Below are 26,721 nucleotides of genomic sequence, written 5' to 3'. Positions count from 1 at the left end.
GGAATCTGCAGGAAATAATGGCCGTATGCTCTCATTTTTAAATTGTACAAAGGAAACGTCCCCTTATTTGCCCTGTTACATGCATATGTCGACATACTATAAATCATATTTTTAAGTCAATCATTTCTGTTTGCACTGAGATGAGGTTTTGTCAGGCTGCCCTTTTTATATTCACATACAGGAGTGAAAACTGCATTGGGATGAAGTTCTCTTCACGCAAAATGCTAACATGAGCTTGACAAGCACAATTTGTTTCGTGATGGTTGCAGCACTTGTGTGTGTGTGTGTGTGTGTGTGTGTGTGTGTGTGTGTGTGTGAGATTGGACCTCGCCAGTTCAGGCGTCTGCTCGTACCTCGGCCTTTATTGAACAGCTCTCCGCTCCTCTGTCCTGCTCAGGGTATCACCACAGCCTCCCCTCCTCCCCCTACACCTCTACGGCCGGACCTGACGGTCAGAGGTTACCTCCGTCTGGCACGCTCTCCTCTGAATACCTGAACCAGGGCGGCTCCACAAAGGTCCTCCTCCTCATCTGCAACACGTCAGGATCTGGCCAGCAGGCTGTCAGGTGAGCCGCACACTGATTTCGAGTTGTTATTGTTGTTTAGTTCTCATTGAGCTGGAGTGAGGCCTTCTGCTGAGGAGGTTCTGTGACGCACAGAGCAGAGTCACGTCTCTCAGATTTTCGAATGTTACATTCATGAGGCCATTCTTCAGAGCTTGTTCAAGTACAGCTGTAGAGACGTCTTGAATAGAATACCTCATTTATTTTTTTTCCCTTTCTTCATCCAATGCTGTCTAAATGTCAACATCCCGTTTCTGTCCAACTTCGTCCTGTAGTATATCTGCTGCATGAATGCCGCAGACTGGTTTCATTAAGCTCTCGCAGCTCGAGCTCCCGTTCAGCTGGAAGCTGACAGTGTAGAAACCCGAGACGGAGTCGAACATTGTGCTCAAATTGAAGCACTTAACCTGTGAAAGTTCGCTTTAATCGGCTGCCATATGTTACTCTAACGAGGGTAGGCAGCATCATTAAGTTGCTCAGCACCTAGAATGCATCTGATGTGCAACAACGACACGGCCGGACCGAACAGCGGAAGCAGCAGTAATCCAGCTGCACAGCTGGATGGAGGCTTTGTGTTTGTCGCTCACAGGTCAGCCGTGTTGTTTTGTTTGAGGATAAACATCCCACGGGGGCCGAATACCATTGCTAAAGGCTCTTATCACGTTTACCTCTTCAGTAATGACACTGTCACGGCAGGCAGCATCACAAATATGAAAAGGATCCAGACTCGTATAAGATAAGGAATTTTGGAGTCTGGTGAGAAGTGAGCAAGGATTTAAGCACCTAATCCAAATTGATGCACGATAATGTTGCAGCTACTTTAAAGATTAAACCACTACACTACAAAGGATCATAGCTAAAGCAGAGCAGGCGTCTGAAAGTCCAGCTGAGCTTCCAGTGATTCCAGTGAAATACTTTACAGAGATGAAAACATTTAAAATCTCAACACTAAACACGTCTTTGAGCAACGTTTGATTTTTTCCTAGTGAGAATTACAGCAGCATTACATGTTTGATCACCGTTCAACATGAAGACTCCTGGCGCTCGATTTAGCCAAGGATCATATATCAACAAATCGTTTGTCGAGCAAACACCCGAATAATTGAATCGGTGTCAGAAAGGTGTCCTTCAGTGGATGCATGGAAGATCCATGAATTGTATATTTCGGTTAACATAGAATCCACACCTGTTTGTTCCTGTTTTGCTGTGCTTGTTTGTTTATGACAGCCTTCTCTTTTAAAGTGACTATGTTTGGTCTGTTTCTACTTCAGTTTAGCCAGCATGTCATTTTGCATTAATGCGAATTTTGTCAGGCATGAATTCAACTGCTGGAAACATTTCACTTTGGTGCACACCGACTGGGTCGCCGAGTTCCTGCTGGGTTTTTTAGAGGCACAGTCATGATGCACACATCGTGTTCTTTGCACGAGCAGTGCTCCGTCAGGTTTAGTCCAGGAACTGCTGTTAATGTCAATAAATTTAAATTACTGTAACGTTCCTGAACCCATCACGAGACATTGTGTGCTTTGCAACACAGACCATTAATCTAATACAAGTGTTCATTTGACCAAGAGTAGACAATAATCCTCTGATTCTAAGGGGTTTATTGTGTACATTATTAGGAGTCTTGAGTCATAAGGAGGACTCAGATTTCCCTACAGGGATTAACAGAGTCTAACCTATTATTGACACAAGGAAGGATGGATTTAAATATATCTCCTCAGCCATCCAGTATCAGTCATCTTGTGCTCGTTGGAGCTTGATCTTCTTGCTCTTGAGTACACAGTGTTCAAGCTTATACGCTTATGAATCCATTTGTTTGGATGGGAACAGAGTAGACATTCCTGTGAGAGGCCCAACAATGTCAGCGTGTTACATTTGAGGGCTCATTTTTCCGCACGCCACAGGACTCGTGTGCTTGTGTACATCGTGGTAAACGTTAGGGGCTTTCAAGAAAATATATTTAACATTTGACCTCATCAGCTTCATCGATGTTTATGTTTATGTTTATTCTGGATTTGATGAAGCAACATGTTTCAAACAAGTTGGGACAGGAGCAACTAAAGTCTGGGAAAGTTGTGGAATGCTCCAAAAACACGTGTTTGGAACATGGTTGGTTCATTGGTAACAGGTGAGGGGACACTTTGTAAAACTGTTGACGGTAAACACAGTTAGTTTGCAGATGATTGCATTCTGTTTTTATTTATGTTTTATGCGGCGCGAACATGGCCGAAAGTATTGGACACCCAAACAAAATATGTGGATCGACTCTTCTGGGACGGTTTTGCACAAGATTTTAGAACCCGGCTGCTTGGATTTGCTCCCATACAGCCACAAGATCCTGACCCCAAAGGTGTTTGACGAGGTTGAGGTCAGGGCTCTGTGCAGATAAGTTCCCTGACTCCAAACATGGGAAAATCATTTCTGTACACACCTTACTTTGTGTGTTGGGCCACACATATACGACGTGTGGCTGTAGCATCAACTGAAACCTGTTGATCTGCAGTTATAATACTGAGAGACAACAAACGACAGCACCACAAACTGTAGCCTCCAGAATAACCGTAGAGTGTCATCTCTAAATCATCCATGAACAGAGGATCCATTGAGAGGATGTCGTCTAAACTACATTAGTTTAAATCAGCCCAAGAACCTTGGAACTTTAATCATCAGCGTGTCTTAATAATCTGTGCCAGATCCTGAAATACTTGACCAACACAGCTGCCTCTCCCATTAACCTCACATGTAATAGCCTCTAATACAGCCAGTGCTGTGCAGTCAGAGGGAGCACAAGCCTCGAGTTAACCTCGAGACAGAGAGCCCATTATGAGGCGCTGGTGCACTGATGATATACAGACTGGTTTCTCAGCTTCATTCGGCCCCCTGACCCCACCTTTCACCACTCTACGCGGTCCGTGCAGGACGCGAGGCACCAGCAGTACAGCCTTGATGCACTTGACACCTGACAGCTTGACAGATGTTGTGATGACATGCTGAGCTGCAGTGACCTTTAAAGTGGCACTTTCTCTACTTTCAATCAGCCCTACCTCCATGGAAATGAATTCATGTTTTGCAGTCTGGACGACTTGCTAAGTTAATCACTCGAAACGAAGGAGTTGAAGAATTTCTTGATTTTCACAGTGCAGCACAAACAAATGCTGGCAGCCTGTTTTCATTTGATTATTTGATGTAAAATTATGTGTAGCTAAAATATTCATTAATGAACTTTTGTTCTATTGTTCCACTGATAAAAACAACTGAGATATATGCAAACTGGGGTACGTTGCTAGACCTGTCTTTATATACACTGTAGCATTGTCTTTACCTTTTTATTTACCTCCTCCCCTCTCCTCCCCTCTCCTCTCCTCTCCTCCCCTCTCCTCTCCTCTCCTCTCCTCTCCTCTCCTCTCCTCTCCTCTCCTCTCCTCCCCTCTCCTCTCCTCTCCCCTCCTCTCTCAGGTTTGGACCTCCCTTTCTCATGCGTGAGGACAGGAGCATCTCCTGGGACCAGTTGCAGCAGAGCATCCTCAGCAAACTCTATTATCTGATGCTGAATGGATCTCAGGCTCAGGTAATGCCCCGCACTGCCAATCACCAGTCACATGTCACCCACTCTATTCTGTGCCCAGGACCCGTCGGCTCAGGGGTTCCTTCAGCTTCTTGACTCCAACGGGCTGAATTAGAATAGCAGTGCAGAGCACAGATTAGTTAGAAGTTTGATCAATTCATTCTGGTTTGGTTCTGGGTTTAAATTAAATAGTTTCCACGGTCTGGGTTCAATTGTCTCAGTCACATTTGAAGCTATTGTAGAAATATAGACAAAGGGTAAAAAAAACAAAACAATGTGTTTTAAAAAAGGCTGTCAAATGCTTGTTTTTCATGATTTTGATGATTTTCTCCATCTCATTGCTCTGCGGAGGCTACAACATACATTTCCTGCTTAGCATATGGAGTGAATAATCGTTGGATTTGCTGTTGTTGAAGGTTGAGTAACTCTTTGTCTGTGGTCCCTTACAGTATTGTACTGGCTCCTCTATTATTACATATTGTGGCTCTTGAACGTTGGTTTATTTATAAACCATTTTTCCTCAAAATCTTTCACACAAACGTGCTGATGTTTTGTGCTGCTGCACAAACCCTTAGTTGTCCCACCTGATGCATAAAATTCAGTTTTGGTTCGCTTCTATTCTGAGGTCCACAGTCTCCTCCTCCATCCATCAGTCATTCAGAGGAAAGAAAAGGTAGATTTGCAACACTGGAAGCTGCTTTTAATCAAAGCGATCATTCACATTGACCATATCGCAAAAGAGTGCACCTCAGGACACACACGCACACACACACTCAGGCCAAGTCTGCTATGGGAGAGTAATATTGGTTTTATGTGCAGAGCATACATTTAATTCTGTCACCGCCCACACAAAGCCAAATCACACAAATCCTCGTCTTTACTTACGGTCTATATTTTAGAATAATGAGAGACGATAAAAAGCAGATTTGAATCACGCTGCATTCGTTTGAAATGTGCTCGGTTACTTCCACAGCAGACGCACGACTGCTTCGTTCCTGCATTCAGATTTAGGCGACACGTCCTGCGTTCCTGCGGTGTTTGTGGTCTGGGCAGCCTGTCGTGAATGTAAAATCACCACTTCAGCTTCGTCTGTTTGTCCACAGACAGTTCAAGTGATCTGTACACCACCTGCCCTGAACCACAGCCGCGCTCTCCGATGCACGCACGCACTCACGCACGCGCTCTGTCCCCGCGGCTGGTCACCGAGTTGCCATGGGCAACGCCATGGTGACAGGCAATATTTGAGATGGCCTTATCCGGAGCGAGCAGCTCTCAGCTTCATAAGAAAAGAGCTGAAGAGGAGGAGAAAGAGAAATATCAGCCTGGTATTTACTGATCACTATCTCAGTCTTAGTCACCTCCTCAAAGCCGGTCCTGCCAGCTGCAAACTGGCTGAACCTCCCTTTTCTCTAGCATCACTTCTTTTCTTAATTATACAATCAGCAGGGCTCTTCTGGTTGTAGATGTGTAGATATAATGTGCTAATAGTGCAGACCTTCCATTTTTTGCTCATTGGCTCTCCAAGCTGTAATCTTCTGTGAAAACAAGAGGGTGGCACTGCCTCATGTCTTCACCTACACTGAACATAACGCTGTTTATGTTCTTCCTTCCTTTGACAGGCGGCCAGTGTGTGAGTGCTTTGCTGCCAATAACTTGGTCGGCCTCTTCTCTTCATTATGAGGTGTTTTGGTGCCACCCAGAGGTTTGTTGCGCAAGATACAACTTTCAGTTTCGGGGTTTAAAAAAAAAAAAAAAGGAAAGCACTGCTTTCGAGTGAAGACCCAGCTTTTCTTTCTAAGCCCTGTTAAAGCACAGGAGCCAAGAGCTGAAGAGCTGTGTGTGCTCAGAGACAAACGGCCGCTCAAGAAGAAAGGTTTGAGAGCTGCAGAAGGGTAGAGTCGGTTGTTAATGTGCTGGAAAACTTCCAGATCTGCTTTTTGTCACCAAGCCACAGCAACCTCATGACTGTCGTGACCCGAAGAGGTAAAATATGTTACCTTGACCAGAGTGTTCCCCCTTTGATGTTTTACAAGCAGCTTTTTTTTTTTACTTAATGTTTTTAGATTTTCAAAAACTGTAAATGGCCTTTCTCTGTGAGATGTCTTTCAGCTGATTCCAGATCATCACACAAACACATAGATGTGAAATGAATGAATGAATTCACCAGTTACAATTTTTAAGTTCCTCTCCTGCCATTGGTTAAACCCCTAAAAACTCATCTCTCTTTATTAAAATGACCTATTTAGAACTATTGTTTTTTTCCTCTCTTTATGCCGTAAAGTGGCTCACTTTCATTTCGTATGCATGGGTCTATGAATATGCAAATAGTTGCTGCCTCTGTCTCCACCCACTCCTCTGCCGCTGGCCTGCAGCTCGAGCGTACCTGCTCACCAAACTCACAAACCTCCGCTTGTTTCCTGTTTTGTTCACGTGTGTTGAAGGAGTAACTCAGCCATGCTGCGTGTTCAAACGGGGAGCCGATGCTGTTTGAGACTCATCTTCGTTACTTTCAGCTCACTGTAACAGTACAGCGACCTTGATCATTGTGGTCACTACAATCACGATTCTTTAAAGCCTTTAAAAAATGATCTCAGCTCTTTTACTAAATGCTAAATCAGTCTGAGTTCTTGATGATTTTGTTATTTTTATGGAGTTGTGGATCAGCTGTGAGAGCTCACCCAGAAGACCACTTTTACTTTTAGGTCCTTAAATCACCCAGAGTGATTTGAAGTAGATGACAAAAATGTTTTTTTCTTTCTTTTGTTTTTTTTTTGAGATTACCAGATTTCATTTTATGTGCTGCGTGTGAGCCTTCCCCCTTCCCCAGGACTGTTTTAGTTTCTGTGGCTGTTGTCATCGTGTGCAGAGTACCATCACCTCTGTTTTCCCGACAGTTTGATTTTATTCACATCCTCCCGTAGAAGCTTGTGGATGCTTTGCTTTCCAAGGACTAGGATTACTCATTCGCATGATGTGTCTTGTCTGCTCTTCATTATAGTCTAGTAGGTAGATCCAGCAGCCATGTGAGTGTGTACCTGCCCAGGCCCTGAAAACTGAAGACTGTGCCTTTTTTCCTTTGCTGCTTTAGGCTCCTATTAGCAAACTAATTTACTTCTCTTTATTCTTGTCTGCAGTACCTATTCTCCTACGGCAGCCCACTCAAATTTAGCGCATTAGGCACCAGGTTTTTCCCGCTGCTTCCTAATAACTGGGCCCTCTCGTCCTCCCTGCTGAGGTCGCAAAGGAGTAATAATACATCTGTAAACACAATTTTCAATTTCAGTGCGGAGGCGGTGCTGTTGTGGCGGTGCTGTTGTGTGTAGATCCTGCAGGATTCAGCCGCAAATGAGAGAATTATTGGAGTTACACAGCAATGAATTTCAAGAGTTATCCAAATGCTGAAAGTTTCCTGCAAGTGCTCTCTGATTCTAAATGACTTTAAGTGGCTGTGGTATCCAGAGGCATTGCTTGTCTTGTTTGTCTCCATTTAGATGACATATTTTGACATCTACTTTCTGCTCTAAATCAGTGCTCGTGGCTACCAAGCGTATATTAGACCACAAGTAATCACAACAAAACTTCGTTACACTCAACTCAACTTTACTTCTATCACAGTTTGAGCACAACACAGTTGATACAAAACACTTGTGTGTGTACGTTCCAGTTTATTAGCTGCCAGTTTATTTCTGACACACAGCTAAAATGAATGCAGTCCTGCGATAAATCCTGCACACAATAATCTGCCACAATTTTTAGAATTTTACATGAGAGACTTTTGTGTTTGAGTTCATCAAAGCTCAAAGTAAAGTGAAATTTAAATGAATTTTGTAAAATCAAGGTTATATATTGAGAGTTGTTGCAAAATTGCTGACCTCCGAGCGCTCATTCGTCTCTGCTCCTCGATGTATTAGAGCTGTATTTGCAAATACAAACATATTTGCACCAACATAAATGTGACTGCTACTCTGAATGCATCCATGATCACCATGGCCAAATGAAAATGTAAACATAGGTCTCACTTTTGGCGCTGGTGCAAGTTCTGGTGCATAATGTGACGTCGGCTACCTAAAACTCAGTTTTTCTCTGTTTTTCTCGGTTTACACGCAAATGGGTAACCAAAGTTTTCCAAAATTTCCACTCTGGCCGGAGTTTTAAGAATGCATCGTTTCAGAGGCGAATTCTCCGTTCGCGTGTAAACGAAGGGCACAAACGAAGGGAAATGTCTCCGTCTTTCAAAATATCCTTGTACGTTTATACGGGGCCTGAAAGGATAGAAGTGTTTTTTACAGCAGCAACAATGAACATTTTCACACACACACACACACACACACACACACACACACACACACACAAATAAATCAGTGTTCTAAACCACAAGGGCTTGCGTTGAATTGTATTTATGTAAGATTGTTCATCGTTCTGTTTTTTGGTTTTTTTGTTTTTTTTTAATTAAAATCTCATCAGCACTGAATTTGAAGCTCCTCATGAAGTGAGTCTTCCACTGCAGGAGGCAGATGTCATGGGTTTAAGTGGGGTAGTGGCAGCTCTTTAAAGACACTGCAGTACGATGTGCATTTCTCTCCCTGCAGAATGCTGGAGTGCTGTTTAAGATCAGAGTGGTGGGGGGAGCGGCAGCCTACAGTTACCTGTCCCCGCAGGACAGCAGGCCACTGTACCACCCTGCAGTTGACAGGTAGGACACACACACACGCACCCACACATACACTCACACACAGAAAAACCATGTGCTTACACAGACACACACTCATAATGACACATCAGTATAGGACAGTCTCTCTTCGTGTGTTAGATCCACAGTCAGTACATGCACACCCTGTCATACAGTACACACACACTCATGAAACGCTGATATGCACATGTTCCATGTGGCCTTGAAGGTAGAGTGTTGAAATATAAATGAGTTACATGAACATGACGTGTAAAAGCTATTTCAGCGTAGGTGAATCACTGCCAGTGAAAGCACAGTCACTTGTCGAGGTGAATGGAGAAAACAAATAACTGTATCAGCCAATTAGAGCTGAAATTGAACAGAATACATGAACTCATATTCAGAACCACGGCGGACAGGTTTTCTTGGTCATTAGACAAAAAGCCTCGGCTCCTTTCAGGACTGAATGGGCCGTAAGAGGATTAGAGAGAAGTGAGTACAATGATCAGATCAGATTGATGGTGTGAAGATAAGGCCGCGATTCCCTGCATGATGAAGACAATCAGGTTGTCACCACAACAGCCTGTTCTGGATTAGACACTCAGTTGGGGGTGTGTGTGTGTGTGTGTGTGTGTGTGTGTGTGTGTGTGTGTGTGTGTGTGTAATGATAAAGGTTCTGCTTCCTTACATGTTTGTACACTTTTATTTCCAGTCATTTTTCAAATACATAGCAAACTTTTGCTGCTTCCAGTTACTTAAATGTAAAGATTTGCTCCTTTTCTTTGTTGTTTATGATAAAAGATGAAGAGTCTCTGGGTTTTGAACTGTTGGTAAGACAAAAGAATCAGTCTGAAGGCGTCACTTTAATCAATTAATCGTGAAAGTATTTGATCGATTAATTGATAATGAAAATAATCGTAAGTTGCGGCCCTAAATATCTCACAGATTATATGTTTTTACCGTTTCCTCTCTTGCGTAAAGTGATGCTGTGAACGATTCTCTTCTACTGACACTTTTCAATTCGTACATTGAAGTGGTATAAACTGCCTCAAGGAAACAGCCATATCCTCCCACTGTACAGTCAATCAGTCAGCTTTATTCTGAGTGTGTGTACACATAGGTGGGAAAAAAATTTAAGAAAACAACATACAAAAAGTGTAAACAAGTCAGGTGTTTCTGTTTTGCGTTTTAATTTCAATACTTAACAGTATCCAGGTAATTTCTTGTTTCTGCTACTATCATGATACAACATAGAAATCAAGCATCAACGTCATCATCACATTAAATAAAAGTTTAGAAACGACAAGAAACACTTGATTTGATGTTGTCAGGTGTCTTTAGTCCACAGCTTATAGTTTTCAGAGGATAATTAAACATATTGATTTTCAGTTTCCTGTTAAATCATCATCTTGCATAAGTGCTGCTTCTCAGCATGTTGTTATATTTGTGACTGGACTTGCTATAGACTGTTACAGTGTCTGATCAGAGAAACTGCTGCTGCTCTGGAAGCTGGATTTCATTTCTTCTAGGCCTCCAGGCTCCAGAGTCTGTGGCTCTGTGTTTTGCCTTCGTATTTATGGTGATACAGGCCTCAGGAAATGCCCATTTTATTGTCAACAACTCCACAAATCCTCGAGTTGGAGAAACAATCTTCTAAATTGTGTGAATTGGATCTGTGGGAGAGCTTGTGTCGTGACACCAATGGAGATAAAACTTCTTATTCGGCCAGATGTGTCTCTACGCCGTGCTGACAAGATCTGTAAGCATGACCCGAGATACCTAGTGGAGATATTTGTCTAGCAATCTCCAGACTATCCATCCAGAATTCAGATAGTTTGCGAAATCAAAGGGAATTGATTTTCTCTGAAACATCTGTCACTCCATCATGTTCCAGAAAGGAAAAGATTACATTTTTAAATCGACCATGGCTCTCTATCAGTGCTGTTTGGCTGTTGAATACTGACGCTGCTTTATCTTCCCTCCTGAGATCAAAGCAGTGAAGGTAACCTCTGCAGTACAAACAGAACACCCTTCTTTACAACATGCCTCAGTGTCGGACGTTTGGATATTAATGCGTGATGTGAAGCTGGATCTCACCTGTGCCCGGTGTGTAATCCTGCTGTCGCCAGAGTGTGAGTGTGTTTGTGTCAATCAAGGTGAAACGAAATGAAACGGGGAAGTAAAGCATCAGAAAACGTTCAAAGGAAGTCTCATTTTCACAGTCGCCACAGCAGGTCTGTTACTCTCTGCAGGACGACTTCAGCCTCCCTTGGTTTTCTGGTTTGAAGCTTTTGGAGTTGACGCAGTGCTTTCTGATGAAACTAAGATCCGAGAATGTATAGTTCGACTGAAAATGTGATTTTCCGCTTCTCCTGTGTTGTAGAGCTCTGAAGTTCTGTGGCCCTGGGGGACCTCCCCATGTGAAGCTGGTCATCGAGTGGGAGCACAAGACTAAGGAATGGTGAGCTGTGTGCACAAACGTTTTACATTCCAGTGGTGTATGCTTATGTAAACAAACATGTAGGCAGAGCACACACTCTGCTTATCAGCTGTTGTGGATGTCATTTTATCATTTGCTCGAGACTCAGAGCACACAGTGATTTAGTTCATGTCTGTCAAAAGACAAGAAAACACACTCCCACTGATCCAGATGCAGTAAACACAATTCTGCAGGTGAATGGAAACAATTAGCCTCACATTGGATGGCTGCACCCATTATCATTCTGCTACAGCGGAAGAAAACACTGCCTCGTTTGTGTTTGTCACGATCATCTTGGGCAACACAAAGCTCAGGATGCAGCGATGGTGCTTTTGCAAAATAGTGTCGTGGGGGGACCTTGTTATGGTGGAACATTTGAGTAGTGAGCCCCGGCATGAGCATGGCTAAGTACCTGCAAAAAAAAAAGGTGCTAGCTTGTTCAGTGTTTGGGTAATTGTCCTTTTTCAGCATAGACCAGCGTGTAGGTTGCTAGCCAGAGGTTGTAGTTGTTTTAAAAATGGTAACAAGCAGATGGCTTATGCCTGGATCAGACTACACAAGTCCAATTTAATTTGTCACGGCTGACCAATTGCCAGCGTCGTGGCCAATCATGAACGACAATCGGGGCCTCTGGGACGCTCCACGACACCCCGACACAAAGATCTTTTTGTCTCGACACGCCTACTGTGACATCTCCCACGACATGTTCGTGAGTGTTGACCAGTCAGGTGCTCTCTCCAGAGCCCAGTCAGAAGGAGGAGGAGGAGGGATGCTGAGGTTGCTGCTGTCAGGTGGGACAATGAAAGAGAAAAGTTTGGTGAGCTGTGGCAAAAGTTTTCCTGCCTGTTTGATGTTTCCTCAAGGGAGGAGGACTGGACTGAAAAAAGACAAATGTTGGTGAGAAATAGTGGAAGCTCTTCATCAGCCCGGCGAGTAGCTGCTGTGCTGCATTAACATTATCTCCAGTCCTACCTGCCGGAATATGCTTATCACTACTGATTCCAGATCAAACACTAAATTTGCCTGTTTGATGTGGCCAACACAGCCAAGCCTGTTCCTTGGAGATTAAATAACTATGGAAATAAAAGAACTCTGTGTGAAACTTTTGCACCTGTTCTAATTGTTATCCAGATGCTTCCCAGTAGACGTATAAATGAATGACCGAATGGGCCCAAGTTTACATCGCCGCATCCACAGCTGTTTTTTCTTTTTTTTTTTTTGTTCGTAAACAAAACCACCAGCATCACACACAACACTTCTGTCAGTTTGATTGACAGCTGCTTCACCCGCCTCCCCGATGGCATCTGAACTCCTGCGTGAAATAAGACGTGCTGTGACCGGTCGGGGTCATACGTGTAGTCTTGCCAGTCGCCCGACTGAGACATGGTGATCCTTAGATCTGACACGGTGACCATCATCAAAGCCAAAAAATTGTCTAGTCTGATCCCGGCATTATACCCACAGTCTACATCCAGTGAGTCAGACAAGGGAACAATAAACCCTGTGTGTGTCTGTGTGTGTGTCCGTGTGTGTGTGCTTTTCAGTCTGTTTGGCAGCATCCAGGAGGAGGTGGTGAAGGATGCGGAGAGTGTGAGGAACCAGCAGCAGCAGCACCTGCAGCAGCATAGCTGTACGTTGGATGAGTGCTTCCAGCTGTATACCAAAGAAGAACAGGTGAGACTGAAGGCAACACGACTGGTGAACTCAGCTCGCACATCCAGCCATCTGTGTTTCACACAGTGTTTTCCAAAAATCAGGTGGTATTTTAATTATCAAATACAAACCTAAAACTGGCTTTCTCGTTAATCACTAATCCTCTTTTGGTGATAAAAACCAAAGTCTTTTTTGTGGCTCCAGAGGGGGCTGCATGAAATCTGATCAACTGCCTCCAGTAATGTCACCTCAGTCTCAGTGGGGCTGAAATCAACAAGTTTGAAAGTGAAGACATCCAGGGGTGCGGAGCTGGGCTGAAGTGAGGTTCAGGCTACGGGCTACATTAGCTGCTAGTGGGTGGTGGAGTTACATTGTGGGTTGTGGAATAAAAAAGTTGTGGAATAAAAAACATCCCTGTGTCTGGAGCACAACAGTGTTATAGGAGCCCAGAGCTAAATTGGTGTAACTATCCTCTAAAATAAAAGCAATGCTACCCTTGTTAGAATTCTCTCATATTAAGATGAATGTCCTAAATTTCACTCCACTTCTCCCTCCTGTTGCTCTGAGTGACTGTGACCTTTCCAGTATCACAGTGTACAAACTGATCAATTCTCACTTGCCTCGACTCCCATACACCGCGCTGAATTCTTCTTTCTCAAAATTTCTGCCTGTATGCAGGGACTTTTTTTTTTTTTTTTTTTTTTTTCCAAAATTGCATTTATATTTTTAAGTTATTAATTTATATTCCAACACAAGATTGCCGCAGTGATCATATCATCGCAGTACAATTGAAGTGATTATAATGAAATAAATCTCTTTTAAGTCGCCTAAGTTGCTTTTACCATTTGGCTTCTTCTTTACTTTAGTGAGTCTACATTCTTTTCAAGTTACACTGTCTTGATGCTACAGCGTTTTATCTAGCTGATGTTTTAAAACCTTTAGCCTCACATTGAGCTGATGCCTGTTATGTCGTTGTCAGCTGTCTACACCGAGCAGTTGGTTGGTTAACTGTCCAAAAAATGTAAAGCCAACTCCACAAGAGTGATGAGTGATGTCAAAGCCGTGTTAGTCCCCCGCCTCTGAAATGCTGCTCAGACATTTTCTCTGATTTCGAAGAATTGGAACTAACTGCGCAGCTCAGGGTGGGTAGTTCACAGGGCCTGGGGATTTGGAGCACTCAACAGCGCACACACAGAGCTTGGCCAGCTTATTTCAGAAATGACAAAAATTACCTGTGGCATCTTAGACTTAGACCTAGACTTTAGACTACATCCACATACACACAGAACGCAGAGTACAGTGATTAATCATGACTAAAAACAGAGAAAAGGACATCATTTTACAAATATGGTCATCCGTAACTTGTAACATAGTGTTTCAGGAAGTTACTGACTCATTCAAGGATCCAGTTAAAGATAAGAGATGGAGTTTGAAACAACATGATAATATTACCGTGGTGGATAAGAGATAAGCACCTTGAAGGAAGCTGCAGCACTTGCGTCAAATGTTTTGCTATGGCAACAGAGTTTTTATGCACTCCTAATAAATGTGAAACTTCAGAGCCTTAATGACTGCATACAACTCTGCTCACGGTGAGTTTATTGACTACAAAATCATCACTAATTACTGACTGAAAGGAGGCAGTGTAGTGCACTAAGTTACTGCTGCGCAGCAGGGAGAGCTCGAGTGCCGTCAGCTGCTCCAAAGCCTGCGCCGATCAGCCGTGGTGACGACAGGCTGCGGGTCAGGTTCAACGGCCAGCTGCTCATCACCTAACATGTATTACTCTCATGAAATGCTGGTCTTGACACAATTTAAATTTGTTGAATGCTTAAAGTGTGAATGTCAGCAACTTACAGATGATTCCTTAAGTATCTAATTTATACAGTAGTGGTAAATTTGAGTAACAGGACGCCACTTAATGCTGCTATCAAATACTTCTATAACTTAAAGACACAAAGGGAAACATCACATAATCTGTCCACGAGCGTAAGAAAAATCAGACTTCAGCTGCACTCCGTATTTGTTCAGTAAGAAAAAAATGATAATTAGTGTAGACCTTTTTCGTGGGATTTGCTGAAGAGATGAAAGAGATCAAATAATTCCAGCCTTTAATATTACAAGTTGAATCTGAAGACATGACTTATTTAATACCCCTGTTTAAGTGAGATGAAAAGGCTTTAGAGTCAGGTGGTGGGGGGTCAGGTGGTCCACTTTCATAGACTGAAGAAAACAATCCTCTTTCAGGTTCATTCACTGATCTCTGTGGAGAGAACTGAAGATGCATTCACTCATTTATTAGTGTTTGATTTAAAAGGGAAGGAGGTGCTGCTGACACACATGGCTCTTGACATCCCTGCTGCATATGGGTGATTACGATATTTGAAATCATACTTCTGTGTCACTTTGTCTCATTAGCAGGATGTAACATAGACATTTAACAAATGTTAGGAAGCTTTCTTTTATTAGAGATCTGGAGGTAAGTGACCTCTGAACCCATCAAACAGCCTGTGGCCACAGAGTTTCTGCACCCGCAGAGGCTCACTGTGCATCTACTGACCCCATATCCATAGAAAACCATAAGGGAAGCTGCGTGAATACTGCAATATCCTCACACTTCTTTGGGGTCTCTGTCCTCTGTTTTACAAGAATGTGCATCATGTGTTTGGATGTAACCAGCCAGTCTCAAGCAAAACCTTGAATTTCTCATCACAGTATAAAGGAAATTTCTGTCTGGTGTTTTTCTTTTGCTTCGTGGCCTTCTGCCTTGCCGCCAGTTTCCCGTACATCAGACTTAATAGCCAGGACACAGTATTCAGTAATGTCGACATTTTTTCTATCATGCTGCTTTGATAATACCACTATACCTTGTCCATCGAGGACAAAAGATTTTTTTTCTTCTTGCAGTCTCTTGCGTCGCATCACCCACAAAGATATCCCCCGCACAAGCTGTCTGTCCTAAATACAAGATATCTTTGAAATGAAACTTTTAGTTCCAATGATTTTGTCTCCACAGTCAGTCTTTACACTTTATCCCTGACTTGCCAAAACCGCTACATCCATGACCCCGTGACTATGGCTCTCTCGCGACTGGAAGCTGCAGCATTTACGATTTTCTTTGAGAATCATTTCAAACTCAGGCTTATGTTTGTATGTTTTGTTCATCGCTTTTCAGCATAATGCTCCGAAGATGCATCATCTGTAACTTTAAAAAAAGGTTATGACTAATGTTTTGAAAGAAATGCAGCAGTGAATAAGTGTGAGCCATTATACTTAAAGTAATAATTTGGCATCTTGCAAAATCTGCTTTCTATCTGAGACTTAGATGAGAACATCCATACAGCTCTCATATCTGTAAATATGAAGTTACCACCTGTAGCCAGTTAGCTTAGCTTTGCACAAACTAGAACGAAACAGCTGGCCTGGCTCTGTAGAAAAGACAAAGTGTTAGGATTTGTGTACTGTGGGTTATGTGCTGAACTATGTGTTGGCTTGGAGCAGTCACTTTCTGGAGCCCAGCTGTTTGCCCGCCAACCTCTCCAGGAAAGCTCGCTGCTCCCTTTTTCCAATCTTTGTGCGAAGCTAAGTTAGCTGGCTGCTGGCGCTAGCTTCATATTTACTATACAGACATGGAAGTGGTAGCAATCTTGTCCTTGCACACTTGCTAAGAAAGTAAATATTTGCATATTTTGCATATGCATATTTTTTAAAGTGAAATTCCTTTCAAATCTGATCATTTGTTTATTAGCGTAGACCAGCCTCCAAGTTTAAGGTTCAGATACTTGTCTGAATGTCTCGTAACTGTGACTGTGGAGCTAGGCACTTCTGGGAAGGAGCCCTTGTCCTCACTGAATCCACTCTGGTGAAAAAGAAATGTTTCATTTTAGTTTGATTTAATGGACTCAAAGTATTAGTCCATAAATGCACATTATACACCGTATGTAAAGGTAAAAAAAGGGCTTTCTGCCTGTATAAATAGCTTAAATTGTATGAATTCAGTCTGTTCTCAGGGAGGGTGATTTCTTTTCACGCCTCCGTGCTGCCAATTGATCTGACGCAGGAAAATTACATGTGCCACTGCCATTGTTGGTGGCATGTTTTTGCCCATAACTCAAGAATTTATATAACAGTTATGACAAAATTTCATTCAAATGTCTCATAAGATAAAATGATGAAATGATGGCAGTTTATATGTAAAAGATCAAAGGTCACTGTGACGTCATAATGTTCTGCAGAAGCACTTTTCTGGCCATCATTCAACACCATAACTCAGGAACAGAGGGGGAGAGCTTCTTTGCCACAAATCGAATGAGTCTGAACAGACATGAATGTAAACTGCAGCCTGGTTGGTGGAGCCTTACAACTACAAGGCGGTAATTCTAGTTATTGAGGGATGGGACATTATAATCAAACCCTACTTTTGTTGCAACCTGCGGTATTGAGATGTGCAGACAAAGGCCATTGTCATTTTCTGCGCTGGAACTACAACAACAATTTCAAGTTCACCACTGGCTGGCTGCTGGAGAAAAGCATCTTTGTTTGATTGCCATGAGAAACGCTATTTTAATTATAATGAATGATCTGTGCTAAATACAGGTTTGCTGTGCATGTGTGAATGCTTGTCATATTCAATAATGCAGAAGCTGATACGTTCATATTCTACAGCACCAGCAGTTTAATGTGTCCCTGTTCATTTTGGCAGCGCATCACATAACCTGTTCAAATACAATCTCTAAAGCCACAAGATGCTGCATAACCACCAACAAGATGCGATCCGGCTATGCAGACATCATTAGGAAGTGTTGAACTTCAGATGATGTTGACTGCAGTTGACTGCACAAAGTATGTGTTCCCCTGATTTTCACTTCCTCTTCTCGAGTTAAGTGGGACCGACGACAAATACCATAGCAGTCACTGCTGCTCGGAGCGCAGCTGGCATCTGTATTCAAAGCTTTTCTCATCTCACTTTTTCTCATCACTTTTCTAATCGGGAACGTGGTAGAACAAGCATTACTGTCTGTGGTGACTGCGGTACAGTTGCAGGCAGCAATTCCACTTCCCACCAGAACTCGCAGCATCAAAACAAACTGTAGATGGGCAGGACTGTGCAGCCCGCAGCCTGTTTTTCACCTTGTGTTTTGTTTTTCTGAGAATGATGATCTCATTTTATTTTAAGTGGAATCGAAACATTTTGGGACAGAGACATGGAGTTTTGAAAGAGAGACAGTGAGCCCTGTCTGTAACTATAGCAACAGCAACTGCTGGACAGTCAAGCTTTTACCATGATGAGACTGGGGTCAAGTGGCAGCTGATACAGGCAGGGTTTTGCTGTAACATACACTATAGTCATGACTAGGATGGTTTCATGTTTATCGAAACATTTTTGGTGAAATCACTCCAGACTGGGATGATTTTCCTGTGTCAGATCCATACTTTACAGGTGTAAGCATTGAAACAGGCAGAAACTCAGGCTGTAAACACCTGAGAGCCAGTGTTAGTATATAAGTAGAGCCGACCCCACTCTTGAAAAGCATGTAAAAAGCAAAGCATTCAGCTTCTGGCACAGTGAGTTCCACGATCCTTAAGGCTTTTGTTTTTGTGTTTTTGAAAGGAAATGTTCAGGTTTTGAAATATTGAAGATGTTTTCGTTAAATCTGGCATGATTATGGTTAAAAAAAGAAAAAAAGAAAAAGACAAGAAAATGAATGCAGACAAGTTCCAACCTTGAGGGCTTTTGATCAGTTAATTACACCTGCTTGCAAGTAAGGACCATTCATCTGAAATAAACAGGTCATACATAATGTGATGCAATGAGCACAAATATGAGTAAACATCGAACTAATGGTGTTTTATTGGGTTTGTATAACCATTGAATTCATTCACCGACTCGTTCCAGCTTGCCCCAGACGATGCCTGGAAGTGTCCCCACTGCAAGCAGCTTCAGCAGGGCATGGTGAAGATGAGCCTGTGGACTCTCCCTGACATACTGATCCTCCATCTGAAGCGCTTCCGACAGGTAGCTGAGCTGCAAAGCGGCCTCTGGTGCACTGAATTATTTATCTCTCAAAGCTGCATTAATTACACTGTGTGTGTGTGTGTGTGTGTGTGTGTGTGTGTGTAATGTGAAATGATTCACTGGTAGTGATGAACCCAAAGAGAATCATCACCTGCATCTCTCAGCTCATTGTCTATATTATGTCAGGACTGGGCAGTGGGAATGTAGCTGGGACAGAGAGACAACGTAGGCAACCTTATCGTTTTTGCTCTCACCGCCCCAACAACCTTGTTTCAGACAGCCATTTTTCGCAAAAACGCAGCTGAACAGTGAGCAGCAAATGAGCCAAGTATGTCTCTCGGGAGTTGGTGGAGACCACAACAGAGCTAAAAGGAGTGAATGTTCATCAGGCGATGAAACAAACACAACTCCAAATGAATGCTAATGTTTTTCTGTGTCTGCTGGAGACTGTGTTTGTTAAAGGACAATTGTTTATTAATTCACCATAAATAAATTGACACGGTAAAAATGTCAATATCGTGTTCGCAGCTTGTTCTCATTGCCAAAAAAAAAAAAATCAATTAATGCAGCTTTAAGACAAGTGAAATTTCATCCGTGCCCTCTGTATAAATGTATAAATGTTGTGCTTTTTCCTTATGAAATCTATCAAAAATTCATTAGCTAACCACTTTGAAATAGATCCTCTCAATGCACTTGTTGCATCTGATATTCAGTTCAATCAGGCTGTGGCAATTTGAGAGGATATAAGGAAGGGGTGAGATCAGCGCTGAGCAAGAAAGCATCAAAGGTAGAAAAGTCACATGGATTTTGGAGGGTAGATTGTTGCTCGGTTAGATGTCGATTGCAACCATCAAATAAAATCAATAAATTTGTTCATTTTCTTTCAAGGCTGAGAGTCCTACCCCAATGGTTGAAACATACCCTCTGGTCCTCTTTTTTTATATATGCGAACCAACACCCCTGACCTGAGTGCATTATTGAAGATGCATCACAACTGCCTATCAACATCCAGCATTACCATATGAATTACATCCGCCTCCAGCATCTTGCCTCTGCAGAGCTTTTTAACAAACTTATTCACATCAGCCAGGGAGACAACACAATCCAAAGTCAATCCTCGACATCTTCCATTTCCGTCAGTAGTGCACACACACACACACACACACACACACACACACACACACACACACACACACTCAGTGGTGTTTTATGCATCCTGTTTGGAGGGCGAGACATGGAATAAATGCAGCTGAGTGAGCTAAATGAGAGGGTCCTGCACAAAATAATCGCTGGGCTGCTTCCTAACCTCAAACCCTTTTTCCATTTTGCTGGTGGACAACTTAGGGGACAGAGAGATACTGTCACACTGCAGGATGAGAAATAAACAACAGTGCTAATTAGTGTTTACCTGCAGCATGTCAGCCACTGCTGTTTCCCACCCAAGACAGACACACTTAAAATGCGTCTCACTGTGCTGCCTCCCCCAAAGACGCCATGACTCCCATGTTCAGGTTGCTTAGGTTGTAAACCAGGTCATGGTTTCCCCACCCCTGGTGAAATATTGTCTGACCACAAATACAAGACAAAAACTGATAGGGTACTTGAGCATGAGTTTCTGGTCTAGTTGTTACCACACAATATAGTTATATACTGAGCGAGCAGGTGGGTCTTGATTGATGATTGCGTGCAGGTGTGCTCAGGAGGCTGGACCCAACTTTTCTGGTATCATATTTAAGTTTATGACCAGATACCTTCAAAACTAATGACATTCCCATCAGCCACAGCTGTATTTTGTGTTTAGTGCTAATTAGCAAATGTCAGCATGCTAACATACTAATCTAAAAAGGTGAACGTGGTAAACATTACACTTACTAAGCATGTTAGCATTGTCCACTGCGCGTTGCGGCTCAACTCAACTCGACTATACTCGCTCTTTTTTCACAGTAGACATGTTGACATGTAACAGTTGGAAAAGCACAGGTGTACCAAAACAACATAATTAATGATGGCTGAATTCTATTTAGCTGTAGCTGCTTCAGTTTCAAGGTCCTGGTTTTGTGCATGCTGACTCAATGTCACACTGTCTCCTCTTACTGAGACACTTGACTAGAATAGCGGCATTGTTAATGTTTTTTAGAAACACGTGCGCTCTTCCTGCTTTGACAAGTCAACATGTCTGCTCTGAAAAAGGCCTCTACTTGAAACTGCTTTGCAATTCATAAGCACCATCTACAGAAAGAGCCCTCCATCTGCAGTACACAGTCACATATAGTCACATTTGGGCCAACCTCTCAAGCTCTGGGACAAACAGTAGCATTCACGGCGGACTCATTAGTATCGCCACACATGGCTGACACCAGAAACATCCGCACATAGTTGCTGCAGTGACTCAAGGTTTGCGTGTGGTTCAAGTGCCTCTCTGCATCATTACTGGAATTATTTTGGTGGTGCTGCTGCTGTTAATCATCACTGAGTTCTGGTTCATGTCGGCATTCATTAATTTCAGTGACTGATTCTGCACTTCTCATCATTCATTTCTTTCTTTTGTGTGAATGAACATTATGTAAGCTGTCAGCACTACATTTGCTGACAGCTTACATTACATTGCATTTTTCATTCATTTGTGTGTGTGTGTGTGTGTGTGTGTGTGTGTGTGTGCGCGACAGAAGCTGCTGCACTGCTCATGTCTTCCTTAAACTATGCTGCTTTTGTAGACATCGTGTAAAAGTCATGCTATCTTGGCCTCTGCTGCTTCGAAATGCAGTGCTTTTGTTTTTCATTTTTTAATCACTGCCCATCAGAATATCTATGCATGTCTCTGGCTAATGGCCCTGCCTACCTGGGCCAAGTCCAGAAAAACAGCTTTAATCAAGATTTCATTTCATAGCTGGCACAGTCTCCAAACTTCTGGCTATTTGTACACCAGAGACATGAGAGCACACATAGCAAAAACCATTTTGCAGCCAGCTATGTCTCCACCTTTGTCCAGTGCTTGATTGACACCCGTCTGCCCTCACCAATCGTGGCACTTGGCTGGGCCCTGAGCCCAGTCAGGCCCCATGGGTCAAACCCCAGCCAAGCCCACTTGCACTTGCCTGCAACCTCTCATGACCAGTGTGATTTTTCTCAGCCTTGTACTGCCTGACAGCAGTGGGCACAAATGATTTTAGGAGGCATGCTGTTTTACACCTGGGTGATATGATCCGGTGGCTGAATGAGCTGCCCATCTACCACAACTCTTTGTAATGAGGGTGAAAGGGGTTATATAAGATGGATACAAGATGGCTTTGATATGGTCTTGTACTTCGTCACTCCGTGCACTAACTGCCTTCCTTCACCTTCATCTTCTTGAAGAGGACATAAGTGGTATGCATCCAGTCCGTCCAGTTTTTCCACTACAAGCTGATTGGTTCTGCTGATATTGAGCTTCAGGTGATTGTCGTTGCACCATGTGATGAAGCTCTCCATCAGTCCTCTGTCTTCCTCTGTACAAATAGTCAAGTGAAGACAGCATGTTTCTCACTGGAACCATGCAGATGAACATAGTGAGAACTTCCGTTTCACCAAAAAATACACATAATACCTTTTATTAAATTCCTTCAGAGCTTTCAATACATAACTTATGTGTCTGGACAGACATGGACGTAAACTGCTGTTTGACTGTTTGGCGGAGGCTTACAGCCGTGAGGCAGTCATTCCTCTTTACTTTCTGATGGAATTAAAAGCAAAAACCCTGCTGCCATAGAGTAGCGGTGAGAAGTACAGTGCTTCAAAGTTTCAACCCATGGACACCGACACTGCTTGATTTCTACCCCATGAGTCATTGACAAGATGTTATTACAAAACTATTTCATTTTTATCAGTGTTTGATAGCATGCAGTACATTTGCTGAAACATAAATATGATAATTTTTTAATAAATTCAGTGTTGAATGTTTTCTGTTAAATCCACCCCATAGCTTTCATAGAGAGCTATGAAAAATAACACACAATAAAATGTGTTATTTTTCATGCTTGCACGTATTTGTACTGTGTTTATATATACATATATATGTGTATGCGCACACACACACAAATATATGTTATGTATATGATGTTGAAACAGGTAGGCGAGCGGAGGAACAAGCTGTCAACCCTGGTGCGTTTCCCCCTGACTGGTTTGGACATGGCCCCCCATGTAGTAAAGAGGAGCCAGAGTATGAAGAACCTGAACTTGGGGGCCTGGACACCCTCCTGGAAGCAGCCCTCAGGCCAACACCACCAACCTGCCGACTTGATCCTCCCCCACGACTACCTGTACGACCTCTACGCTGTGTGCAACCATCATGGTGGAATGCATGGAGGGCATTATACTGGTAAGGAGTTGGCTGGTATAATAGATTATTTACTACAATGAACATGTGCTGAAACAATTTATCTGTTATCTGAGTAGTTGACAGACAGTTAACTAAGGTTTTGATAATCAGCTGAATGTGACCATTCTTTTTGACTTTCTTTCATTTCTCTTCATTTGCCCGGCGTGGGATCAGTAAAGCATTATCTTATCTCATTTCATACCACTGAATACATATTGACTACATTTTACCATTGACTATATGTTTGAATGTTGTTCAGACCAACGTTTTAACACATATCGTCAAATATATTCAGATGGAACATTTTTTATGTAATGTAATTTTTTTTTTATTTTTAGCTAATCAGAGGTACTGTGGATAATTTCATTTCCAGTCAGTTAATTTGCTGATGCTGTTAATGATGTACAACACATCAGTACGGCCATTGACCAAGTGTTGCGGTTAACTGGGGCACAGTAGTGATAAAATGAATGAACTGTAATGTAGACAGGTTGTGCAGTAATGTAGTAAATGTATATTTGCTGAATGAGACCCAGTTATGGACAGGTAAGAACAGGATGCAGACAGGTTATGCATATAAATATATAGTATGCTGAGATGGTTTAACAGTGTGGAAATAGTATGAAAATAGAACTGCAATGTGTGCAGGTATATTTACATAGCCTTTGAAGATCCTGTTGACCTTCTTCCTGCACTGTTGGATGTGGAGGTCCTACATGGGTGGCAGCTTCACCCTGGTGATGTGCTGAGAAGCTTTAATCAACCCCTGTAGAGATTTGCTGTTGAGTGCAATGCATCTGATATTCCAGGCAGTGATGCAGCCAATCAGGATACTGTGCACCTTTAGAAGCTGCAGAGTATCCGGGAGTCCACGTAGAGCATCCTCAGCCTGGCTTAGGAAGAAGAGCCGTTATCTCGCTGTCTTTTGATGGTGTCGGTGTGATGAGTCCAGGTCAGGTCACCTGAAGCTGCTAATTCTCTCCACTGTGGTCCCACTGATGGTGTGGAAGTGTGTCCTTCTCTCTGTGACTTCCTGAGGCCTCTGACTTCTCTGTACGGTGTCTCATCATCACCGGTAATCTGTCTGATGAGGGTCGAGTTGGCAGAAAACTTGATTGAGTTGGAGCTGTGGGTGGCCATACAGTCATGCACCTGAGCACGTATCCCTGAGGGGTGCTGGTGTTGAGAGTCAGGATGAAGGACGTGGTGCTGTCTGTCCTTACAGCCGGACGTTTGCCTGTCAGGAAGTTCATGATCCAGTGGCACAGCTCAGTGTTGAGCCCTAGGTCTGAGCTGGATGACGAGCTTGGAGGGCACAATGGTATTGAATGCTGAACCACTCTGCTGATGCCTTATTAACACTTAATGTTGAAGCTTATGGGCGTACAGTACATCTTTCAACCCGTCTCATTAAATAATCTAAAAACCACATTCTTAAAATCACGTTGTGGTCTTTATCAGCAGATGCATTTTGCTTTGTTGTTATGGAGATGGAGGTAGCTCCAGAAGAAGCTGCGGAGAGAAGTGTTACATTGCCTCAAGTGACATCATTTGAGTCAGCATTGGGTGGGGCTGAGCCTACAAGTTCGAAAATGAAAAAAATCTGCTGATGTGGAGTATAAGGAAGTGAGCTTACCAGACCTCTGTAGTCTGCTTCTCACCTCTGCTTGAAGCTAGCGACTCATGGCCGCATTAGCTGCAGCACTACAGAATCTCCCACTAACCTGTCAAGGGTTGAGTTGCATTGTGGGTAATGTGAGCGTCAGGTTTTGACAAGAACGAAGAATGCATGAACTTATCTCTTTCTCCCTTTAGTGTCAGGACCCTGTGGATCCTGTGTCCCACCACCTGACGTGCTTGAATAAAAGGCTTAAAAAGTTAAAAGTGTCCATTTGGATGCAGCATTTTTACCCACAATTTGAGTCTCTAATGACCTGGAGACGGTGGCTCCATAAACTTCCAGTACCCACGCAGGCCATAATTGGAGGTGGTCAAGTATGTCCTTATTTGTCTGATGTATTTCCAGTAATTGCCAACAGTGCCCAAGCAGCCATGAACACTGCCGGCATGTGGAGGATTTTCAGACAGCACTGGGACAGAATTGGTTAATGAGGTCTGCCGTTGCTCAGCCTCACACAAAGTTTAACGAACAGTCAGAAGTACAAGTACAATCAGCCAAAAATATAATGAAAAAAAAGGAATAAAAGAGAATCAATGGAAATGAACTGGTATGTAAAAACAATCAACAGTATATTAAAAGCTGCATTGAGGTCATAGCAAAATGGTGTTTGTATAATACAACCACAGTTTCATCCGGATTGACCTACTTCTTCTTTTTAATCTCAGGCAGAGTCGTTTTCGTTTCTTCTCTTGTGTTGCTGTCCATCAGCTTTTGGGAGGCACTGGCATACATCAGTAGTGTTGCTTTAGTCAACGAAAATTATGACTAGATATCGTCGTCAACAAACCTTTATCACGTGACAGAAACGAGAAGAGACGCAATGTAAATGCTGGTCATGTGACGATAACTCTGCTAAAATGTCTCCATTTTCGTTGACTAAAACGAGACGAGACGAAATAACGTCATAACATTTCGTCTCGTCTCGTTTTAGTCAGTATATTGCATTATATATTTAATTATAATTATCGTCACATGACCAGCATTTACGTCTACGTCTCGTCTCGTTTTCCTCACAATATTTAGTCACAGTTGTCGTTGATGAAAGCAACACTACCTGTAAGGAACCACGGGCAGCTACGGTCAGGTGTGGGTTATGTGCGATGACGTTGAGAGGATTGGCTGCTCTAAAACACCAATGGTGGCTTCTAGATGCTGCTGTAGTACCAGTTATATCAGAACTGTCGGGCAGTATTCCTTCATTGAAAGAAGAGCATAGAAGGACACTGGAGAAGATGTTTTCACTCCAAACACTTTCCAAGGATGATTTCTCAGATGGTGTCTGTGCAACAAACCATCTGTCATGTTACCTCTATGTATTTAGAATAATTTTTGGACAGCAATGGAGGTCTTTAGTGTGGAGTAATGAGCTACATGTGGCTCCAAGTGCACAGACATTACTTGAAAAAATGAATTGCTGCTTTTAGTATCTTCATATAATTGTGTCATTTTTGCAAGACTTAATGTGAGCACTCACATCTGTTCAGGGGTCCATTATTCATACTATTCTCTAATCCAGCTTACTGTAGGAACTCAGTGGATGGGCTGTGGTATAGCTACGATGACAGCAGCGTAGACTTGGTGCCAGAGGACGAAGTATGTACCAGAGGAGCCTACATCCTTTTCTACCAGAGACGCAACACCATTCCTCCATGGTCAGCCAGCTGCTCAGTCAGAGGTATGTCTGCAAAACGTCAAACCCTGTTTCCAAAGAAGTTGAGATGCTGCGTAAAACATTTTT

General features: G+C 42.8%; 1 protein-coding gene across 1 annotated transcript in view; it reads left to right on the top strand.

Moving 5' to 3' along the window:
- The window catches only part of usp43a (ubiquitin specific peptidase 43a), a 106,643-nt gene that overhangs the window by 66,879 nt on the left and 13,043 nt on the right, over positions 1–26,721 (top strand). Inside the window, exons 7-14 of the mRNA XM_076727771.1 lie at positions 398–566; positions 4,023–4,134; positions 8,721–8,824; positions 11,184–11,261; positions 12,824–12,953; positions 18,829–18,948; positions 23,053–23,302; positions 26,500–26,658. Coding sequence (XP_076583886.1) covers positions 398–566; positions 4,023–4,134; positions 8,721–8,824; positions 11,184–11,261; positions 12,824–12,953; positions 18,829–18,948; positions 23,053–23,302; positions 26,500–26,658 — 1,122 coding nt within the window. The remainder of the gene's footprint in view (positions 1–397; positions 567–4,022; positions 4,135–8,720; positions 8,825–11,183; positions 11,262–12,823; positions 12,954–18,828; positions 18,949–23,052; positions 23,303–26,499; positions 26,659–26,721) is intronic.

This window comes from Chaetodon auriga, chromosome 4 (genome assembly GCF_051107435.1).
Source record: "Chaetodon auriga isolate fChaAug3 chromosome 4, fChaAug3.hap1, whole genome shotgun sequence".
Classification (NCBI taxonomy): Eukaryota; Metazoa; Chordata; class Actinopteri; order Chaetodontiformes; family Chaetodontidae; genus Chaetodon; species Chaetodon auriga.
This window is presented reverse-complemented; position numbering and strand designations above follow the sequence as displayed.